The sequence below is a fragment of the Salvelinus alpinus genome, chromosome 10 (assembly GCF_045679555.1).
Source record: "Salvelinus alpinus chromosome 10, SLU_Salpinus.1, whole genome shotgun sequence".
NCBI classification, from domain to species: Eukaryota; Metazoa; Chordata; class Actinopteri; order Salmoniformes; family Salmonidae; genus Salvelinus; species Salvelinus alpinus.
Window position 1 is genome coordinate 47,050,095 of NC_092095.1, and position 19,940 is coordinate 47,070,034.

The 19,940-nt window shown below is 41.2% G+C and overlaps 2 protein-coding genes across 12 annotated transcripts in view; one reads left to right on the plus strand and one right to left on the minus strand.

Moving 5' to 3' along the window:
* The window catches only part of LOC139532104 (putative nuclease HARBI1), a 203,731-nt gene that overhangs the window by 138,323 nt on the left and 45,468 nt on the right, over positions 1-19,940 (plus strand). The gene's annotated exons all lie outside the window — the stretch shown is intronic.
* LOC139532103 (muscleblind-like protein 2a) overlaps positions 1-19,940 on the minus strand; it is a 77,751-nt gene that overhangs the window by 46,707 nt on the left and 11,104 nt on the right. For all 11 annotated transcript variants that reach the window (XM_071329257.1, XM_071329255.1, XM_071329253.1 and 8 more), the window contains exon 2: positions 14,457-15,301. In XM_071329257.1, coding sequence (XP_071185358.1) covers positions 14,457-14,630 — 174 coding nt within the window. In that variant the 5' untranslated portion in view covers positions 14,631-15,301. The remainder of the gene's footprint in view (positions 1-14,456; positions 15,302-19,940) is intronic.

The window sequence follows — 19,940 nt, forward strand, 5'->3', positions numbered from 1 at the left end:
CATATTGCATATCTTTGCATTCGGATAAGATATAGGCTCTGAATTGCATTCCAATGAGTTTAAAAGTATAGTCAAGTTAAGCCTACAGGCAGTATGGACCTTATAATTATGTAAAAAAAGGTCCAACAGAGCCATTTTTATCTCAAAATCCTTTCAGGCTAACAATTAAGTACCTCACTGTGATTGTTTTCAATTAAAATGGTCAAAAAGAAAGAAATGCTGTAGCATCTTGGCAAAGAGCAATTTCTCAAGAACAACATTTGCTTGGACTGTCTGGGAAAGACAATCTGAAAACTAGCCATTATTAGCAAAGAGGTTTGGAACTCTTTTACTAATTTACAGCTTGGTAATGTCCCTGTGCAGGCCAAAACAGTCTGGAATTTCAGGTGGTCTTTTCAAACAGTTCTTACACTAAAAGGGCATTATCATAATTTGCACAGTATTATTCCAAACTCCGTGTGGAAATACAGTATATAAAACACCGGGAATTTTTTTTTGGACTGCACTTGGACTTTAAGGCTACCTCACCTGACTAAAACAAAAGAGTGCTTCACCACAAGGCTTAAATCACTCCACTCCACTCCGCCTCACTCCCCCCGACATTCCCAGAAAGTGAAAGAGGAAATAATTCCATCTCTTATACATACAGACTAGTCATTCACTGGGCTAGTGATAAGTAATCTACTTAGCTTGATATGATACAGACTGGGAAGAGACCTGTCTGCCAGCACAGCTTTAGACAGCATTCCAAATAGCTGGGTTTCTCAACTCCACTATAAGTACAGTTCCTTCAGAGAGTATAAACACCCCTTGACTTTTTATACATTTTGTGTTGTTACAAGGTGGGATTAAAATGGAATTAATTGTAATTTTTTGTCAACGATCTACACAAAATACTATGTAACGTCAAAGTGGAAGAAAAATTCTGTCATTTGGAAACTGAACCAGGATTTCCTCTAGGATTTTGCCTGCGCTTAGCTCTATTCGGTTTCTTTTTATCCTAAACATCCTAGTCCTTGTCGATGACAAGCATACTCATAACACGATGCAGCCACCACTATGAGTGGTACTCAGTGATGTGTTGGATTTGCCCCGAACATAACGCTTTGTATTCAGGACAAAATGAAATTCTTTGCTGTTTTACTTTAGTGCCTTATTGCAAACAGGATGCATGTTTTGGAATATTTGTATTCTGTACAGGCTTCATTCTTTTCACCCTCTCATTTAGTTTAGTACTGTGGAGTAACTACAATGTTGTTGATCCTCTTTTCTCCTATCACATCCATTAAACTCTGTTTTAAAGTCACCATTGGCCTCATGATGAAATCCCTGTGCAGTTTCCTTCCTCTCCGGCAACGGAGTTAGGATGGACGCCTGTATCTTTTGTGACCGGATGTATTGATACACCATTAAAGTGTCATTATTAACTTCCCCATGCTCAAAGGGATATTCAATGTCCGTTTTTTTTTGTTTTTTTACCCATCTAGTAATAGATGCCGGTTGTGAGGCATTGGAAAACCTCCCTGGTCTCTGTGGTTGAATCTGTTTGAAATGCCCTGTTCGACTGAGGGACCTTACAGATAATTGTATGTGTGGGGTACAGAGAGGAGAATGTTTCCAATTATTTTTGAATGACTATTATTGCACAGAGTGTGAGTCCATGCAACTTATTATGTGACTTAAGCAAATGTTTACCCCTGAACTCATTTAAGCATGCCATAACAAAGGGGTTGAATACTTATTGACATTTCAGCTTTCATTTTTTATTATTTTGTAAAACACTCTAAAAAACATAATTCCACTTTGACATTATGGGGTATTGTGTGTAGGCCAGTGACAAAAATCTAAATGTAATCCATTTTAAATTCAGGCTGTAAAATAACATTTGGAAAAAGTCAAGGGGTGCGAAAACTTTCTGAAAGCACTGTACATCTCGGTGGAGTTGGGTTACGACGACTGAGCAAAATGTACTTCCGACAACATCGAGTCAGTCGATACGAGGAAACAGTCAGTGGTTGTACTTGACAAAAGTTTTACTCAAAGTATATATTTCAGCAAACAATGGAAGGCACGCAGCAACAGAGGACAAAGGTACACAGTAAGGGTTTAAGAATTACATTTTTACATGTACTGACCGACAGCGACTCAATGTCGTCGGAGGTTCAGTCCGCCCACAGTCGTCTCCACTCAACTCCATTGATGTGATATACATTGTAGTTGAGAAAAACTTGGCTACTTCCCAAATGGTCAAAAGTAATGCACAAAATAGAGAATAGGGTGCCAATAGGGATGCAGCCCTAGTCTCCTCTGGTAAACCTCAGACCTCATAGCAGCTTACATCACATGGACTTTCAGTTGATAGCATGTCTGCTAAAGATGAGTCATACTGGTATGTCCACTAAGTCTACAGTCGTACACTAAGTCACTCAAGGACTCTCTTGGGATATAGGCCTGCTGTATAAAGCCATGATTGAACATAGTGTTTTGTCTTGACCAAAAGAAGCTTAGGTGGTGGCGTGGCAGGGGGTGTGGCGATGGGTGTGGCTGACTTGTCAATGTGGCTAAATTGTCAAGAAATTTCTAACAAAAATTGACATGCAGCTGAGAGAACATGTTGCAGTTTTAAAGAGAATTTCCTGCAATTCTATGCATTTTGCCATGGCTAATGCGGTGTTATTTTACTCAAACATAATCAAAACCATGCTGCTAAATACGTTGTTTTTTTAAATGTTTGTCCCTGACTGAATAATAATATATATATATAATAATATCTTTTCTACATACTTTATATGTGGAAAGTTGTTTTTATATGAAAATGGTGGGGGAAAATTGTGTTCTATTAGGACAGTACACATATTTTCCTTTTTTGGGGGGTAAGGGGCTCATTAGAGCTAGTTAAGCAGGAATTCGAGCTAGTTAAGCAGGAATATTATGCTTTTGCAGCCTGAATGGAGGATACTTTATGCATGAGCAGGGCTACGGGACACACAAGCGTATTACATCAAACCTAGACGATAGTGCAGAACTAGCGGTCACTATTGGCTGCCTAGGCTAGCTCCATCCCAAACAAAGTACCTAAGTGGAGTGTAGGTCATTGTACAAATAAGAGTAATGTAGTCCCCTCCCAAAGAATTATAATATTAATTTAGCCTAATTTAAAGTTATGTAAAAGAGCACATGTTCAACTTCATAACAAATACTTCTTCTCATCAAGGAGGTTAATAAATAAAATAAATACTATAAAAGTGACTATAAAAAGGGACAGGGTTGACAATTTCATCTTAAAATCAGCCATTAATCCCCTTGTGACAGGGGGATGGAAGCGGGTGTGCAACATCAAGGGGAAACTGAATGCAAGCTTAAAGATGCACTCTCAAACTTCTGTATAATTTCAGCCAGTTGTGCTAATGAGCCAAGTGGTCCCCGTTTTTTGTGTATTAAAAAAATCTAAATCAAAAGCTTATTGGTAGCGTACACAGATTCGAAGCCTGCGTTTTCTCGGCTGTGTGCTTAGGGCTGTTGTCCTGTTGGAAGGCGAACCTTCGCCACAGTCTGAGGTCCAGAGCGTTGTGGAGCAGGTTTTCATCAAGGATCTCTCTGTACTTTGCTCAGTTCATCTTTCCCTTGATCCTGACTAGTCTCCCAGTCCCTGGCACACACAAAAAAAAAAAAAAAACATACGTAGGGATGGTGCCAGGTATCCTCCATACGTGACACTTGGCATTCAGGCCAAAGAGTTCAATCTTGATTTCATCAGACCAGAGAATCTTGTCATGTGCCTTTTACTGAAGAGTAACTTCCGCCTGGTCACTACCATAAAGGCCTGATTGGTGGAGTGCTGCAGAGATGGTTGTCCTTCTGGAAGGTTCCCCCATCTCCTAGAGCTCTGTCAAAGTGATTTTTGGGTTCTTGGTCACCTCCCTGACCTAGGCCCTTCTCCCCCGATTGCTCAATTTGGCGGGGCGGCCAGCTCTAAGAAGAGTCTTGGCGGTTCCAGAGGCCACTGTGTTCTTGGGGACCTTCAATGATGCAGAAATGTTTTGGGGTACCCTTCCCCAGATCTGTGCCTCGACACAATCCTGTCTCGGAGCTCTACGGACAATTCCTTTGACCTCATGGCTTGCTCTTTGCTCTGACATGCACTGTCAACTGTGGGACCTTATATAGACCGGTGTGTGCCTTTCCAAATCATGTCCAATCAATTGAATGTACCACAGGTGGACTCCAATCAAGTTGTAGAAACATCAAGGATGATCAATGGAAAAAGGATGCACCTGAGCTCAATAGAGTCTCATAGCAAAGGGTCTGAATACTTATGTAAATAAGGTATTTCTGTTTTTATGGGGTGTTGTGCGTAGATTGACGAGAAGAAAATAATTTTATCAATTTTAGAATAACGCAATCCATCCATGGTATGACAAGTTTCCTATTTTCGACATAAGGGAGAAAAAAAGCATTTTAACGAAAGTATGCTACTATTGCTTAACCCACATTCCACCTCCAGCAAAATTCACCGAATCAAAAAAAAATATATATATACTTTAATCTAGTGGTTTATTTATCTAGGATGTGATAGACAAATTCTGTTGTAAACTCTGGTGAGGGACGGCAGAGTGACAGAAAAAACAAGGTGCCTTGTAAGGGAAACTCGATTATGCTCAAACCAGTTGAAGAGAAACTGCTACCCAACAAAAGTGAATGACAAATCTAGGGCCGGGACAATTCCAGTGTCGCAATATTTTTTCCATGGAAAAAATGAAAACATGAAGCAGACAACTATTTGGTCCTTTAAAAATCTGCTGTATGTAAAATAGTGTGTGCTATAGTGTCATGTCTACTCCCGCTCCTCCCCTCCGGTGTTCAACATCGCCGGAATACTAACCACCGGTCCTGGGATCCATCATTACGCACAACTGTCATCAATCATTACGTGCACCTGCATGTCCTTATGATAGTCAGCTGGACTCCACTACCTTCCTGATTACCTCCCCTATAAATCGGTCAGTCCCTTTGGTTCTCTCCTTCGTCGATATTGTTCCGGTGTTTATGCGTAGACGCCACTGTTATGTTGTCTCGTTTCATGTTTTATTAAACGTTTCACCTGCTTCTAAACTCTCAGCATCTCCATTACATATAGCTTGGAAAACAAATAAATGTGACTCTGGATGACAGCATAGATTACAACATTAGGGCTGTTTCTCAAAATAAGTTAAATACACTTGTTTTGTTTCCTTGCCACGATACTAATGACTACCGCAATACTTGTATCACCCCAGCCCTAACAAAATCATGTATAAAAATATATATATATAAAAAAAAGGAAAAGGCGCAATTAAAATGTGCATTAGGCTCCATTTCAAATCAATAAGTAATGACGATGGCTACGTCCCAAATGGCACTCTATTACCTACATAGTGCATTACTTTAGACCAGAACCCAATGAACCCTGGTCAAAAGTAGTTTACTACATAGGGAATAGGGTGCCACGTAGGAAGCAGACAATGGCATAAAGGCCAAGCGTGTAGCGAGCTTCCGGCCTGCCTGCCTTGACAATTAACAAGTGTGAGGGATACATTTTGCAGAAGAAATTCTTCAAGGGAAAAAAAGCATTTCTCAGAGAGCATCTTGTTTTATCAAAAGAAGAGAGAGAAAGAGAATGATTTAGAGCCTGTGTGGGAGAACTAGGTGAAGCCTCTGTCCTACAGATAGATTTTTTTCTGCTCTGTCTCCCATTATTGGCTTGCTAGTAATACTGGGTCACTAATCTTTGTATTAGATCATGAAGGGGAAGAAATCAATACAAAATGGCTACGCTTTATTTCCCAATAACAGACTAAAGCAGCCAATGCTTCAAACGGCCTAGACCAGTTTTGCAGAGGTCAGAGCGGGGGCTGTGCTATATCAGTGGTCTGACCTATTCTCACAGTGTAATTTGTGTTTAGGAAGTCCATTCCAGGACTGTGGTTTCCAGCCCACAGAGACTGTCACTGGTCCCGCACTGCACTATACTGCACTGTAGAGACGAGCAGGCCATAGCAGGCAGGCGGGCACACACACACACACACACACACACACATCAGGGCAGTGGCCCATTTAAGAGGGAAACACTGGGCTCATCAGCTGCAGCAACCACCTGCGCCAACTTAACCTTCGCCTCGTCCCATTAACTGTCTGTCCGTCTGGGGTCACAAGACAGTAGCATGGAAGAGTGACGTCACAGGGACCAAATTAAGTCTGGCGTGTTTGAGTGTGGAGGGGGTGTCGAGAGGCCTCTGTTAAGAGGGGGATGCTGCCTGCGGGGGGATCATCAAAGCCTGGCCTCCTCCCCACGGGTAGCCCTACCGTTAAAGCAGCCAGCGCTTCTTTGTTGTTGTGAATGACCCCAGGGGGGAATCACTAGCCTTACTATGCTTTGCTGCCTGCTGCACGGCATACATTCCCCCATCCATGCATGTTTGCTCGGGCGAGGGTGTGGCCCAGTTTAGGGGATTACCCTGAGGAATGCATGTCCTCCCCCCCATCCCCTAGAAAAAAAGTTTGCAAGCTTATATACACACACGTGAACAGTCAAGACGAAGACGAAGTGAAGCATTCCTTCCTTGAACGCAAACGTAGCAAATAGGCGAGGTATGATTTTGATCTAAATTCAAGACCTAAGATCTCAATTAAAAAACAAGATTTGAAAAGTGTGCAAAGTTAAATCCACGTTCCACTGCCCAGATCCTGTACTGAAGCATGAGGGAGCGGCTGCTGCACAGAGCTCAAAGATTTTCGGTTGAATCCGAGTCAAGATCTTTGACAATTGGTTTAAATCTCGCACCAGGCTTCCTGCCTGACTGCACATGCTAAGATGTTCTTACAGAGGAGCGAAAACAAGGGCATGTTCACCCTGAGAGGCTATGTCAGTGTCCCAAATGGCACCCTATTCCCAATATAGTGCACTATGTAGTCAAAAGGGTGCCATTTGAGACTCAACCAATGTTTACCTGACATGAGGAAAACACAAACATAAAACAACAATTACTACTAGTGTAGCTTACCGCTTCTGTTTAAAAACTCTGAAATCTGATAGGCTGAGGCAGCGTTGGAAAACAGGTTGGATGTAAACACTCAAGTCAGACATGGCGGTGGTCACTGAGAAGTAGTGCTGATGGTGAAGATAACAGGCATGGAGGCGAGGGAGGAATAATCCAACACCGCACAACAGCATTCTCCTGGCACTGTAAGAATCAAGCGCAGTTTTGATTTTTAAAAATCACAATTAATAAGAATATATGGACAGGGGGGGCCTGATCCTAGATCAGCACTCCTACTCTGATAATTATTTAAATTTGTCCCCTCGTCCTTTTCATTTTAAGGAATTCCTTCTTGGTATTCATACCCCTTAACTTATTCCACATTGTTGTGTTATAGCCTGACTTCAAAATGGATTAAACAAAAAAATTATAATCTCACCCATCTACACACAATACCCCATAACGACAAAGTGAAAACATGTTTAGAAATTTTAACAAATGTATTGAAAATGAAATACAGAAATATCTCATTTACATAAATTCACACCACTGAGTCAATACTTTGTAGAAGCATCTTTGGCAGCGATTACAACCTTGAGTCTTTCTGGGTAAGTCTTGAAAGCTTTCCAAACCTGAATTGTGCAACATTTGCCCATTATTCTATTCAAAATTCTTCAAGCACTGTGAAATTGGTTGTTGATCATTGCTAGAGAAAAATGTTCAGGTCTTGACATATGGTTCCATGTAGATTTAAGTCAAAACTGTAACTTGGCCACTCAGGAACATTCACTATCTTCTTGGTAAGCAACTCCAGTGTACTGTAGATTTCGCCTTCTGTTAAGCAACTCCAGCGTCGATTTGGTTTTGTGTTTTAGGTTATTGTCCTGCTGAAAGGTGAATTGATCTCCTGGTGTCTGGACTTGTAAGTCGCTCTGGATAAGAGCGTCTGCTAAATGACTTAAATGTAAATGTAAATGTTTGGCGAAGTAGGCTATGATTCAATGATAAATTAATAGGCACCGCATCGATTATATGGAACGCAGGACAAGCTAGATAAACTAGTAATATCATCAACCATGATGAAGTTAACTAGTGTAGTTAACTAGTGATTATATTAAGATATAAAAAACAATCTAAGATACGTTTAATGCTAGCTAGCACCTTACCTTGGCTCCTTGCTGCACTCGCATAACAGGTAGTCAGCCTGCCACGCAGTCTCCTCGTGGAGTGCAATGTAATCGGCCATGATCGGTCTCCAAAAATGCAGATTACCGATTGTTATGAAAACTTGAAATCGGCAATAATTAAATCGGCCATTCCGATTAATCGGTCGACCTCTAGTGTGGGGTACAGAGATTAGGTAGTCATTCAAAAAATATATATTATGTTAACGCCATTATTGCACAGAGAGTGAGTCCATGCAAATTATTATGTGACTTGTTAAGCACATGTTTACTCCTGAACTTATTTAGGCTTGCCATAACAAAGGGGTTGAATACTTATTGACCCAAGACATTTCAGCTTTTACATTGTTTATTAATTTGTAAAAATATAATTCCACTTCGACATTATGGGGTATTGTGAGTAGGCAAAAAATGTCAATTTAATATATTTTAAATTCAGGCTGTCACACAAACAACGTGTGGGAAAAGTCAAGGGGTATGAATACTTTCTGAAGGCACTATGTCATAGAAGACTTCCAATCTTACATTGAAACAATTGAGTCTAGTCATAGGCAGTTGATTGAAGCACAACCATTAATTTCCATAATGAGTGAGAAGCGCACTAAATTAATGTCTGTGCCGAAAATGGTCACTGCGGACATGTGTAGGGGTGTAAGAGTACACGTATTTGTACCAAAATAGTTCGGTACAGGGACCTCGGTTCGGTCCTCAGGGTGAACCCAAATTAATACATAAAAAAAAATATACAAAATAAAAACACTTGGCCTATAGGCTATGCCTACGCTGTGGTGTACGCCTCGACTAAATCTGAGCTGAAAAAAAAAAAAACATTTCAGGCTGTTCCATTAAAACTAGAGCGTACCTTGTAATCAAAATTCTAATCTTGATTGGCGCATTTCAAACTGTCCTTTTTTTAAGCGCAGCTGGGTTCTAGTTCTGTATGATGGCGAGTGGTGGGGTCGATAAACCAGGAGGATTCCATCAATGTTTGAATATCCAGTTTGTAATCTACTGGGGAGCCAAAATGTTCCCAAAGGCGATGGATAAAAATAGTGTATTGCCACTGCTCAACGAGAATGGCCTACGCAGCTGCCAACACCTCAAACATGTTGACACATTTACACTGAAATCACCCCAGTATTCCTACAACCGGAGAAAGACGGAAATGCAAAAACAACACCACAACTTCGTCTCCCCACTGCATTCAAGCAAAGGATTCTGATCGGTACAAATAAGTTATGAGTGATAGGTATGTTTATAGCCGTGGATATGCGCCCATTCTCGGTGGTTGAGAAGAATAGGGAATTTCAGCACCTCGTAAAAGTGCTCAAGCCACTTTATGAACTTCGCCTTCTCGCACCCATTTCAGCCTACCCACCTCTTTAAGGAAGCTAAAGCCGAAGTTGTAAATTAATTGGCCAATGCACCCTGTATTGCGCTTACTACAGATGTATGGACCTCCAGGGCTTAACAGTCAAAGCACATCACATTACCCCGGAGTGGGAAACGAAAATGACTGTGCTACAGACACGGCCCCTTTATGAGTCACAAGAGCGCATATTGTAGCATAGGCCTATATAATGTCTGAGCCATGTTTACATATTTATTTCACACACATATTGCACTTTATAATACTGTCATTGATGAATAATTGTGCATTTTAATTTAAGAAAATCCAAAGTGTTGGTATTCCTGATGGTGCTACCATCAGGCATTATATGACTCATGATCATATATGGAAATCAGGAATACCAACACTTTGTATTTTCTTAAATAAACATACATTAACTACAGTAACGGTTGGCATTACATTTTCCCGCTGTACCGAGACCAAATCATGACCCCAAAACAAAAACTGCAATATGTAACGAAAAGGTGGGTTTGGTAAACTGTTATACCCCTAGACTTGTCAGTAACAGACGGCACTCAACAACAGGCTATTCACTCACAGCCACCGTGACACAATCACATGACTCCGACATTTATGTTTTCATAGACAGATATCTTCTATCCTTCGTTGCTGTCCCACAACCCCTCCTCCTCCTTCACAGTCATGGTTCCCTTGGTTAGTATCTCGGAGAGTAGTCTAACTGTTGTCAGGTTAGTTCAAAGCAAACCAGTAGGCTATGCCACAAAGCGTGATAGAGAAGTAAGTGAGCCAAATTAGGCCAATTCTGAAATCAAAACCGGATAACCGTTGTCACAAAGGTGGCTCACCTTTTAGCCAGGTAAATTGCTATGGCAACACATCATTCAGCTCTAACCTGCTCTGGGGTAGGCTCACTCCAATTAATCCTGAATGTGTCTTAGCTCAAACCAAACCTAGTTTTTAAACCCAGATTATTTTAAGGGACAGTTTTGCCTACAGTAATGACAACATAGCTCGACACAGAACTTCTGTCCATCGGGAGAGAAAAGTACCTGAAAGGACGCACACACAATCCACAAGACAGTACGAAATGCTGAGAGCAGCAAGACAAAGTCACGACGGCAGTGAACATAAACGATGCCTGTGACAGAATTAACTTCTCTTGCACTTCTTGTTAATGCAAAGCACACAGAGGAGGGAGAATGCACAGCCTGTTGTTCAACCTGCCTCTGCAGGTCAATCCTGCCAGCGTTTATCTGGGCTCTGCTGCCAGTGGCCTGACTGGCCTCTGGCTCACTGCCCTGCCCCCGCCCCATGGACCCTCCTAGTCGGGTGACTGCCGTGCCTCTGGGGGCTCGGTGAGGAGGCTGAAAGGCCTGGCTGTTCTGTTCTCGTCTCGCCTTATGCCTCTATGCAGCAGAGTACCTCTACCTCACCTCTCTGAGGTTAAACCTTTGAATGGATCTCTTCAGATCTCCCTGTGTCACGCCTCGCACTACAGACAGGCTAGATAACCTTGGTCACAGATGGGGTGGCGGCGGAGGATCCAGGCAGGCAGATATAATAGGAGAGAGGTCGGACTCTGACATTAGCCTGGTGGTGATGTCTCAACTGGCTCCCGAGGCACATGAGGATATGCCTCTGAGGGACAGGTCAGCAGAACAGGGCTCCCCAGATAACCACCAGAATAACACTGAGTTTACAATGAGGGTTAGGAGGACACACCGTTTCAACACAGATCGTAGCCTTGCAGTTAGTTCCTTCATATTTGACACTGTGGCATCTCAGTATCTGTTTACACTTCACATGAACAATAACACCGCAATTAAATCTCAGTGACAAATCAGACGTTTCAATGCCGTTTGCGTCTCGACAGAACGTAGGCTAACACCCGGAGAACGGACATCAGGTCCTTACGCGGCACGATTACAAATCGATCCCAATTGGAGTCAGCTGTAAACCCATTAAGCTGTTGCAGGGTTTGACGGAGCAGGGCAGCTGTAATAGACCGCCAGTCAATTGGCCGATTGCTCTGCAATAACTCACAGGGATTTACAAATAACAAGGGGGTTGCCAAGAAAACAGCTGATGGCCCCATAAATACAACACCATTTTCAACAGCGAGTTGCCTCTAAATGACGTAGAGCTGCCAAGACTCATGTAGTTAGAGAGTGGTTATTGGGTTTGGTTCTGAACTGAAGCAGGCAGAATTCCACACATGCCAGGAAGGTAGTGATCATTACAGATGTTGACATATACTTTTCATTTCCAAATTGTGTATTATATTGGCCCTAAATCTAGCTGGACAGAGATTTTATATCATGTAGAACGCACATTGACTGTAACCCACACTCGTATAGGGTCAGCAACAGTGGGAACAGCACCAGAAAAATAACAGACCCCCAGTGAGTTCCCAGTATTGGTTTCATGTAAAAATCGCATCTCACTCTTATGTGTGAAACTCAATCCTCTGCCTTTGACCCAAAGCATGACGTTGAAGACTGTGTTATAAACACTGCATAACCTTCTGGTTGGTGTCCCTTTACAATCGCTGCAATAGCTCACACGTTCATCTAAAAAGCTAAGGCATTGTGACGTATGACTATTGTTCGGCAAGATACCTGCTCCAGTTTCTCTGGTCATTCATCATTGTTACTGGGTAGGTTTCCAAGGTTTATTGCAGCTACTGCTTCCGCTGTCTTAAAAATAAGTGAGCCTGCACTCCCCCATTCCCACTGCAGTAGTTCGTTGTGTAATGTTATATAAGGGGACCTGCTTTTAATATGAGGTTCTTGTCAGGTTCTTACATCTTGAAAGTTCTCAGGGTTTTATTTGTACTTGATTTTTTTTATTGATTCCCTGTTGAATTATTGGATTACGAGGCACCATGCTTGCAGTATCAGCCTAGGTCTTTTCAATGTCTAAAACAAAATGTTTACACAGTGCAGAAAAAAATATGGATAAATAAATATTAAGCATAAATCCCTGAAACACTTTATCTGGATAGTGCCAAGTAGATGGTTTGTAGAGATGTTCAATAAGGGTCAACAACATTTCAACTAACTATCCACCGGCCCCAACCCCAATCTTAACCCTTAACCTAGCCCTTACCCTAACTCTTATTCGAAACCAAACCATAACCCTTTCGTAACCGTCGCAAGCATTTGCTGCTCAACAGATAGTGTGTTTATCGTATGACTATGTGTTGATCATCTATATGGGACTATCCAAATAAAGTGACCATGCACCATACTCTTGTAGTTTTATGCTATTGCTATTACAACAACTGCTTGCATAAGCTAAATAAAAACCATTCACCTTATTCAACATGTTGTTTTGTGTAACAGCTGACACAGTCTAGAAATAGAACCATCGGACACCTCTACACCGATCAGATGTTAAACACTAGTATAAAGGATGGACGTGGAATGGTAACAGAGCTAAACGTATAAAAAGCCCACCCACAACTGGTGGCAGTGATCACAACAGAAGACCTCTGCCATTTCGCGCTATAGGTCAAGCTTGTCTGACTCTGGCATTGCGTGGAGAACTGAAACACACTCTCTAATTTGAGCACCCCCCCCTAGCATTGGAACAGCAAAATTTTGAAATCAGGTGTACTTACATGATACTGTGGTATGAATGATCTATAGCGCATGTTGTTTACACATTACCTGCTCCAGATTGAGTCCCCTCATATTACAAAGTTGTTACGTAATAGGCCAAGCTCATTTGCTTCGATTGAATATATAAAGAAACCTTAACTGGCTCTGAGCCTTCAACAGGCTCTTTTAAACTTACTATAATTAGGGAGATGTTTAACAATGATTAGGCCTACAGCAAGACAGATCTATTAAAACCAGGGTAAAAGTGAAGCCATTATGAAACAAAACCTGTTGGTTCTTAAGGAGTCTTCACTCTGTAGTGCCCAATTTAAATATACAGTAAATCTGTCCCAATTTAATGAGCAAAGGATTTGGAGAGTGATACCACAGAAGCCCTTAGAACAGGGAAGTCAAACTCAATCACTGTAAGGGCCATATTGAAAAAAAAAAAAAAATTAGTGGGTCAGACATAGTCTGTTTGTTTTTAGAAAAATATGTTCATTAAAAACGTACATAGGATGCTGTATAGAGCGTTTTAACATTAAACAAAAGATAAATCATATTTGTCCAGCCTTTGCTGCTATGCTTGCAGAGGTGCATAATATGCTACAACCCTAATAAAAAAGTATTTTAAAATTGCAAATAACAAAAACGTAGGTAGGTTGTTGTAACATTTAAACTTAAAATATGTTTAGAATTTTTCGCACTGCATGGATCACAGGTAGTTGAAAGCAGCTGTATGTTGCTATAACAGGCCTACATGTTTACCCTTCGCATGATGTTTTGTTGCATGTTCAGTTTTTTGTTTATTCATTGTCAAGCTTTAAAAAACTGAAGCCAGACTGCAACATTTTAGTAGCCTAGGACTGTGGCATGTGTCCATGCACTTTCCCTCCACTGCGCACTTTGGGAGCGTATCAAACTGTTGACTCATCATACTCACGTGTGTCCTAATTTATACTCGCATGTGAATCCTTTATCTAATAACTTTTTGACAACCAATATGACATTGTCTGTAGTACAGCAATGACCCGGTTTAGTGATGTTTAGTGATGATATAATACAGCACACTGGCTGGCTCATGGGTGGGTGTGTGTGTGGGTCTCTAGGAGGAGGTGTGTGTGTGGGTCTGGGAAGAGGAGTGTGTGGCAATGCACCGCCTTTGGCGCACAGAACGGGCCTGACAGAAATGCGTCAAGGCCAAATCCTGCCAGCTGGCCTTGTGTTTGACACGTGCCTTAGAATAAATACTTCCCCTTTATCTGTGCTCTGCATTCCTTACCTTTAGCGAGTCAAAGCAGGCAATCACCCTTCCGTTCTCCACCTGGCAGCTTTTGGGCGGGTGCGCAAATTTGCATTCCTCGTCACTCCGCGAACATGTCCCCCTCTGGAACTGTCGGCACACCTCCAGCGTCAGCCATTTTGTGTCTCGCATCGAAGCAATATTTAAAGCCATAGCAATGCCGGGGTGGGGTAAAGCTAGCCACTTGTTGAAGGAGAGGCTATACTCTAATGGCTCTTCAGTGTGCTTAAAAAAAACCTTGCCCTTGCGGACTTCGGAGCAGCAGAGTTGGTGGACTTGCAAACTGGATGTGGGTGCAGCTTGGGAGATGGCGGCTATCAGAGAAGCTGTCAATCAAGAGACGTCGCTCGTCAATCAGTTAGTCCCAGGTGCAGGCCACTGACAGGTCAACGGGGGCATGCTCAGAGGCAGGGTGGACTGACGGACCGTCCGAATGTGGTGGTAGTGGGAAGGAAGGGGGAGGGGGGCAGGGAAGATAATTGAAACCGGTGCTATTTCGAGGGCGATGGCACTGCTTGGGCGAGAATATAAATTTGTGCAGGCGGTGGGTTGGGTATTGACTAAACTTCTCCGAATGAGTCAGTCAGCACTCTGTTTTGGCAGAGTCCGGCCAGTTCCCCCAACCACTGCAGTTAAATCTTTCTGCTTGGGTTTCTGAGGCCGCGCAGCGACGGAGCCTGATAAAGATGAGTTGGTAGGGCAGGGGCTGAGGTTGAGCTATCTTCTGTCACAGAGAGGGAGGGAATGTTGCATGCTTGGTCGAGGAGACGTGCAGGCAGGCAGCTCAAGTAGGGATGTCTGACAAGGCACTTTCTGTCGACGATCTGTGTGAGAGAGAGAGGGGTTATTTTCAGAGGAGTTAAACAAGCATTAATGCAACAGTCTCTTAGTTAAAAAAAAAAAGATAAAACAGTTCATGAAATAAACTTGAAACATATTGCTGGGGACAGCATTATTTACCCAAATCAATTAGTGGACAATCAATTAGAAAACTCTAGAAAAATAAATAAAATGGCAATAAATCCACTGTTCACAAGATAAAGCTGTGAATGTCCTTTAACAATACAGACCCATAGGCAAAAGTATTCAGAGATTTTTCTGCCATTGTAATACTTGGGCAGGCCGCTAAAAAAGTTTTTATTTCATAACATTTTTGGGATGGAAAAACACTTTCAGTGGAAACTTAAATGACTAAAACCAGACATAAAAGTAGGGTATGTAGAAAATAATAGAAAATTCAAAAAACTATTAATTTAAGAAATATTATACATTGTTATTATGCGAAAGCAAAATAATACAGCATTAGCAATGGCAAAATGCATAGAATTGCAGGAAACTAGCTTTAAAAATCATATAAAAATATATTTCAACTCGATGGAGAAATTTTTAGAACTGCAGGAAATTTGCTAAAAAATTCCAACATTTCTATACACCGCCAAGGAGGAGGAAATGTTTTTAAAAATTTCACGCAGACAGGCTGACCACGCTCGTTGCCACGCCCATCACCTAAGCCCCTTTTATATCTAGAAAAATAAAATGGTATTGATGCAATAACAAGATTATAATCAAGTTTCCTTGGTTTGTTTAGGTGGAAACAATATAATTCTGAACCATTATCAAGAATTCCGTCGAGCGCTCCAAATCGAAACAAGCTTAAGCTATAAGAACATTTTATTATGTCAATTACATGGCCTATTCTGTCCTGTTCTAACTTTAACTAGTATACTTTACCAGTGGTGGAAAAAGTACCCACTTGTCATACTTGAGTAAAAGTAAAGATACCTTCGTAGAAAATGACTCAAGTAAAAGTAAAAACGTCACCCAGAAAAATACTGCTTCAGTAAAAGTATTTGGTTTTAAATATACTTAAGTATCAAAAGTAAAAAGTATAAATAATTTCAAATTGCTTATAATAAGAAAATCAGACGGCACAATTTATTTTCTTAAAAAAAAAAAATACACTCCAAAACGCAGACATTTACAAACGAGGCATTTGTGTTTAGTGAGTCCTTCAGATCAGAGGCAGTAGGGATGACCAGGGATGTTCTCTTGATAAGTGAATTGGACCACTTTCCTGTCCTGCTAAGCATTGAAAATGTAACAAGTACTTTCGGGTGTCAGGGAAAATGTATGGAATAAAAAGTACATTCTTTTCTTTCGGAATGTAGTGAAGTAAAAGTATTCAAAAATATAAAATGGTAAAGTACAGATACCTAAAAGAAACTACTTAAGTAGTACTTTTTACTTAAGTACTTTACGCCACTGGACTTCACCCCCAAAACTGAAGATTGTGCCCAAGAAGTGTAGGGCCAAAACCAAACATTGAGAAATGGTATAACAGTTTTTAGCCTATAATATTAACAAGGAGAATAATATGACTGTCGATAACACATTGATATACAGATGTCTGGCGCCCTGTTTTTAGTGGTGTGTGTGTGAGAGAGAGAGAGTGTGTCTGCGTGCGCCCTTGTTTGTGTGTGGCTAGGTAGGAGACTGGCTTGAAGTGTTGTGTAAGCCAACAGAGGGCGGTTGCGAGGTTATTCAGCTGCCACTTGGTCTGAGTTCCCGATCATTACTTTGCGTCATTGTGCGCCAACTCGCCCGACGCAGCCCTCAGGCGTGTTGAATACAAAGCAGAGCGGAGAATGGCAACGACCCCTGTGCAATGAGACAGCAAGAGTGCAGTAAGCCAAGCCAGTGCGGGACAGTAGGGATAAAACCCCTGGGGTCCACACACCCTGTCGAGTAATGCTGTGACGAGAGCCGCCAGCTAATAGAAAACGTGCAGCGCAGCAGTATTCCGGGAAGCCATCCAACAGGCAGAGCAAGAGAGACCGAGACAGATGCATGTGCCAGACACGATTACGCCACTGCCTGGGTACCTAGAGCGCCTCAACACCCACCAGACACGACCAGTCAAATTAGACGTCGGATCATTGATGCGGCCAGTGGATTTTCAATTCACAGAGAGAATATGAGTCTCGCGCCTCTCGCTCTGAATCTGTTTTCAGGCAATGTCCTCCGGCTACTCGGGTTGGGGAGGGGGAAAAGGACTTGCTAGATCAAGTTTTTTAAAAAGGACATAGCCTAGCCTTTAGCTTACTTTTTGAATCCATTACAAACCGACTACCGTGCAGGGAGCCTGTATCCCTTAGAGCATCTGGAAATATTTTCTGGTGATAACTGGGAGAAGGAAGTGGGGGTGGGGCAGGCGAACAAGGGAGGGAGGGTTGTAAAAACCTGCAGCTGCTGTTTAAAATTCTCTTCACTGTTTCATATCCCACAGATCCCTCCATTCAAAGACATGGGGCAAAATAAGTACAACAACACTAGCATAGTGAGCATACTGCACTCCACAATGAACAAGAGACATTGGTCGGACTCCATACAAACAAATAGACCTATGTACAAATCATAGTCAAAACTTTGAGTAGCTTTAGTGGTCATAGCAGTAGCCATAGCAGTAGCCATAGCAGTAGCCATAGCAGTAGCCTACTGTAAGATAGACCGCCTATCTTTGATCGCTTGGCTCGATATCATGGGCAGTTATGTCACATTCAGGTCTGCTTAAATATAAAGTTAGAATAAAAAATAAAATTCCATATCTATGACTATAACCATGCAACAAGCTGCTGCCAAGTTAAAGTAGGCCTAACCATTATCAGCCATGACGCTCCATTTCTGGACCTGGAAACCAACATATAGGCATACTTTATGGACTATTTTACAATATTATAGTTACATTCTCATTAAATAATCTTTAGAAATGAACGGAAAATAATGTATGGTGTAATTTGAGTCACTTTTATTGTAAATAAAAAATATATATGTTTCGAAACACTTCTACATTAATGTGGATGCTACCATGATTACGGCTAATCCTGAATGAATCATGAATAATGATGAGTGAGAAAGTTAGACACACAAATATCATCCCCCCCCCCCCCCCAAAATATGCTCACCTCTCCTGTTATTTTAATGGCAAGAGGTTAGCATGTCTTGGGGGTATGATATTTGTGCATCTGTTACTTTCTCATCTAGTTTAGAAACATATTCTACTCTTATTTACAATAAAAAGGTGACTCCAAAATGACACAATATATACCAATAATTTCAATTGGGCACAAAATAATCTATAACGACCAAAACAAACAGCAAATGCAGCCAACCAATTTGTAGAGTCACAAGTTTGATATAGTCATTGCGCGCTAGGAACATGGGACCAAATACAAACCTATTACTACTTTAATACGCAGACGAATTTCTCCCAATACTTTTGGTCCCCTTTAAAATTGGGGAGACTATGAACAAAAAGTGCTGTAATTTCTAAACGTTTCACTCAATATGGATGAAAATTAGGGCGGACTTCATTTAGTCGACTGGTCGGTCGATAGACTGTTGGTCAACCGAGAATTTTTAAGTTCAGCAGTTGCAACAAAAAAAATACAATTCATTTCACATCTTGATTGACGTCTCTGTGGACTAATCCATTTTGGAGGCCGTGGGGAAGGCAAACCAGCAGTACATTTACTGTTAATTCCCAAAATTTCTAATTTGCAAGGTTTGTTTGGTTACTAATTTAGGTTAATGCATTCAATCTATTATTTTTATTAATTACTAGTACAGTTTTTCCACAGTTGTCATTGTCGGAGTGGACACGTTATTTGCAGAGCGCACAACCTAGGCTACACTTGTGAGAAACAAGTTTTGGTTTATTTCATTCCATTTACGAGTTGTCAATTTATTCATTGTGTTTTGTTTGGAGCGCTCTGTTGAGTAAGGACACACATCTGATTAGACATAGAAGGCTACTTGGCCTGCACGCAAATGTAGACTTATAAATGTGCCCATTTGGAAAGCTGATAGTATTTCTGATTGTCTTAACTCTACACCACTAATAAGCTGTGGAACTTCCCAAATAATTTTCCTTCACCTCAAAACAGCAAGTAAACAAAGTCTGTTTTAACATCCATTCAGAATGACAATAATTCCTCAATATAGCCTATTTGAAAAATCTCCCTTTCCATAACCACTCAGCGTGCCTACAGCTGTGTCTGTCCCGAGAAACTGAGGGTCCAGAATATTTTATACAAGGTTGTAAGTTTGTTAGCTTGACTTCCGACTGGACCAAGTTGATACAATGTTTCAAGTTCCTTGCAGACAGGCCATGTGAAGCCAAATGTGATTTATTTTTTATTTTTTAATCAGAATATTTTCTACCTGCAGGCTGCAATGTGGTTATTTGTTGGCTTTATGTAGGCTATTTCTGCATAGTAGGCAATGGAAATAGAAGTTATTTAGATTTGTATAATTTTCATTTAGATAGAATTTGTATTAATCACATGACAATGGATTTAGATACAAAAACTATTATAAAAGCAATGAAACTGCTCCAAGAAAATGTGCATACGAAAATCATAATTGGCATGCAGATCGGTAGAAAAGGTAAGATAAATAGGCACT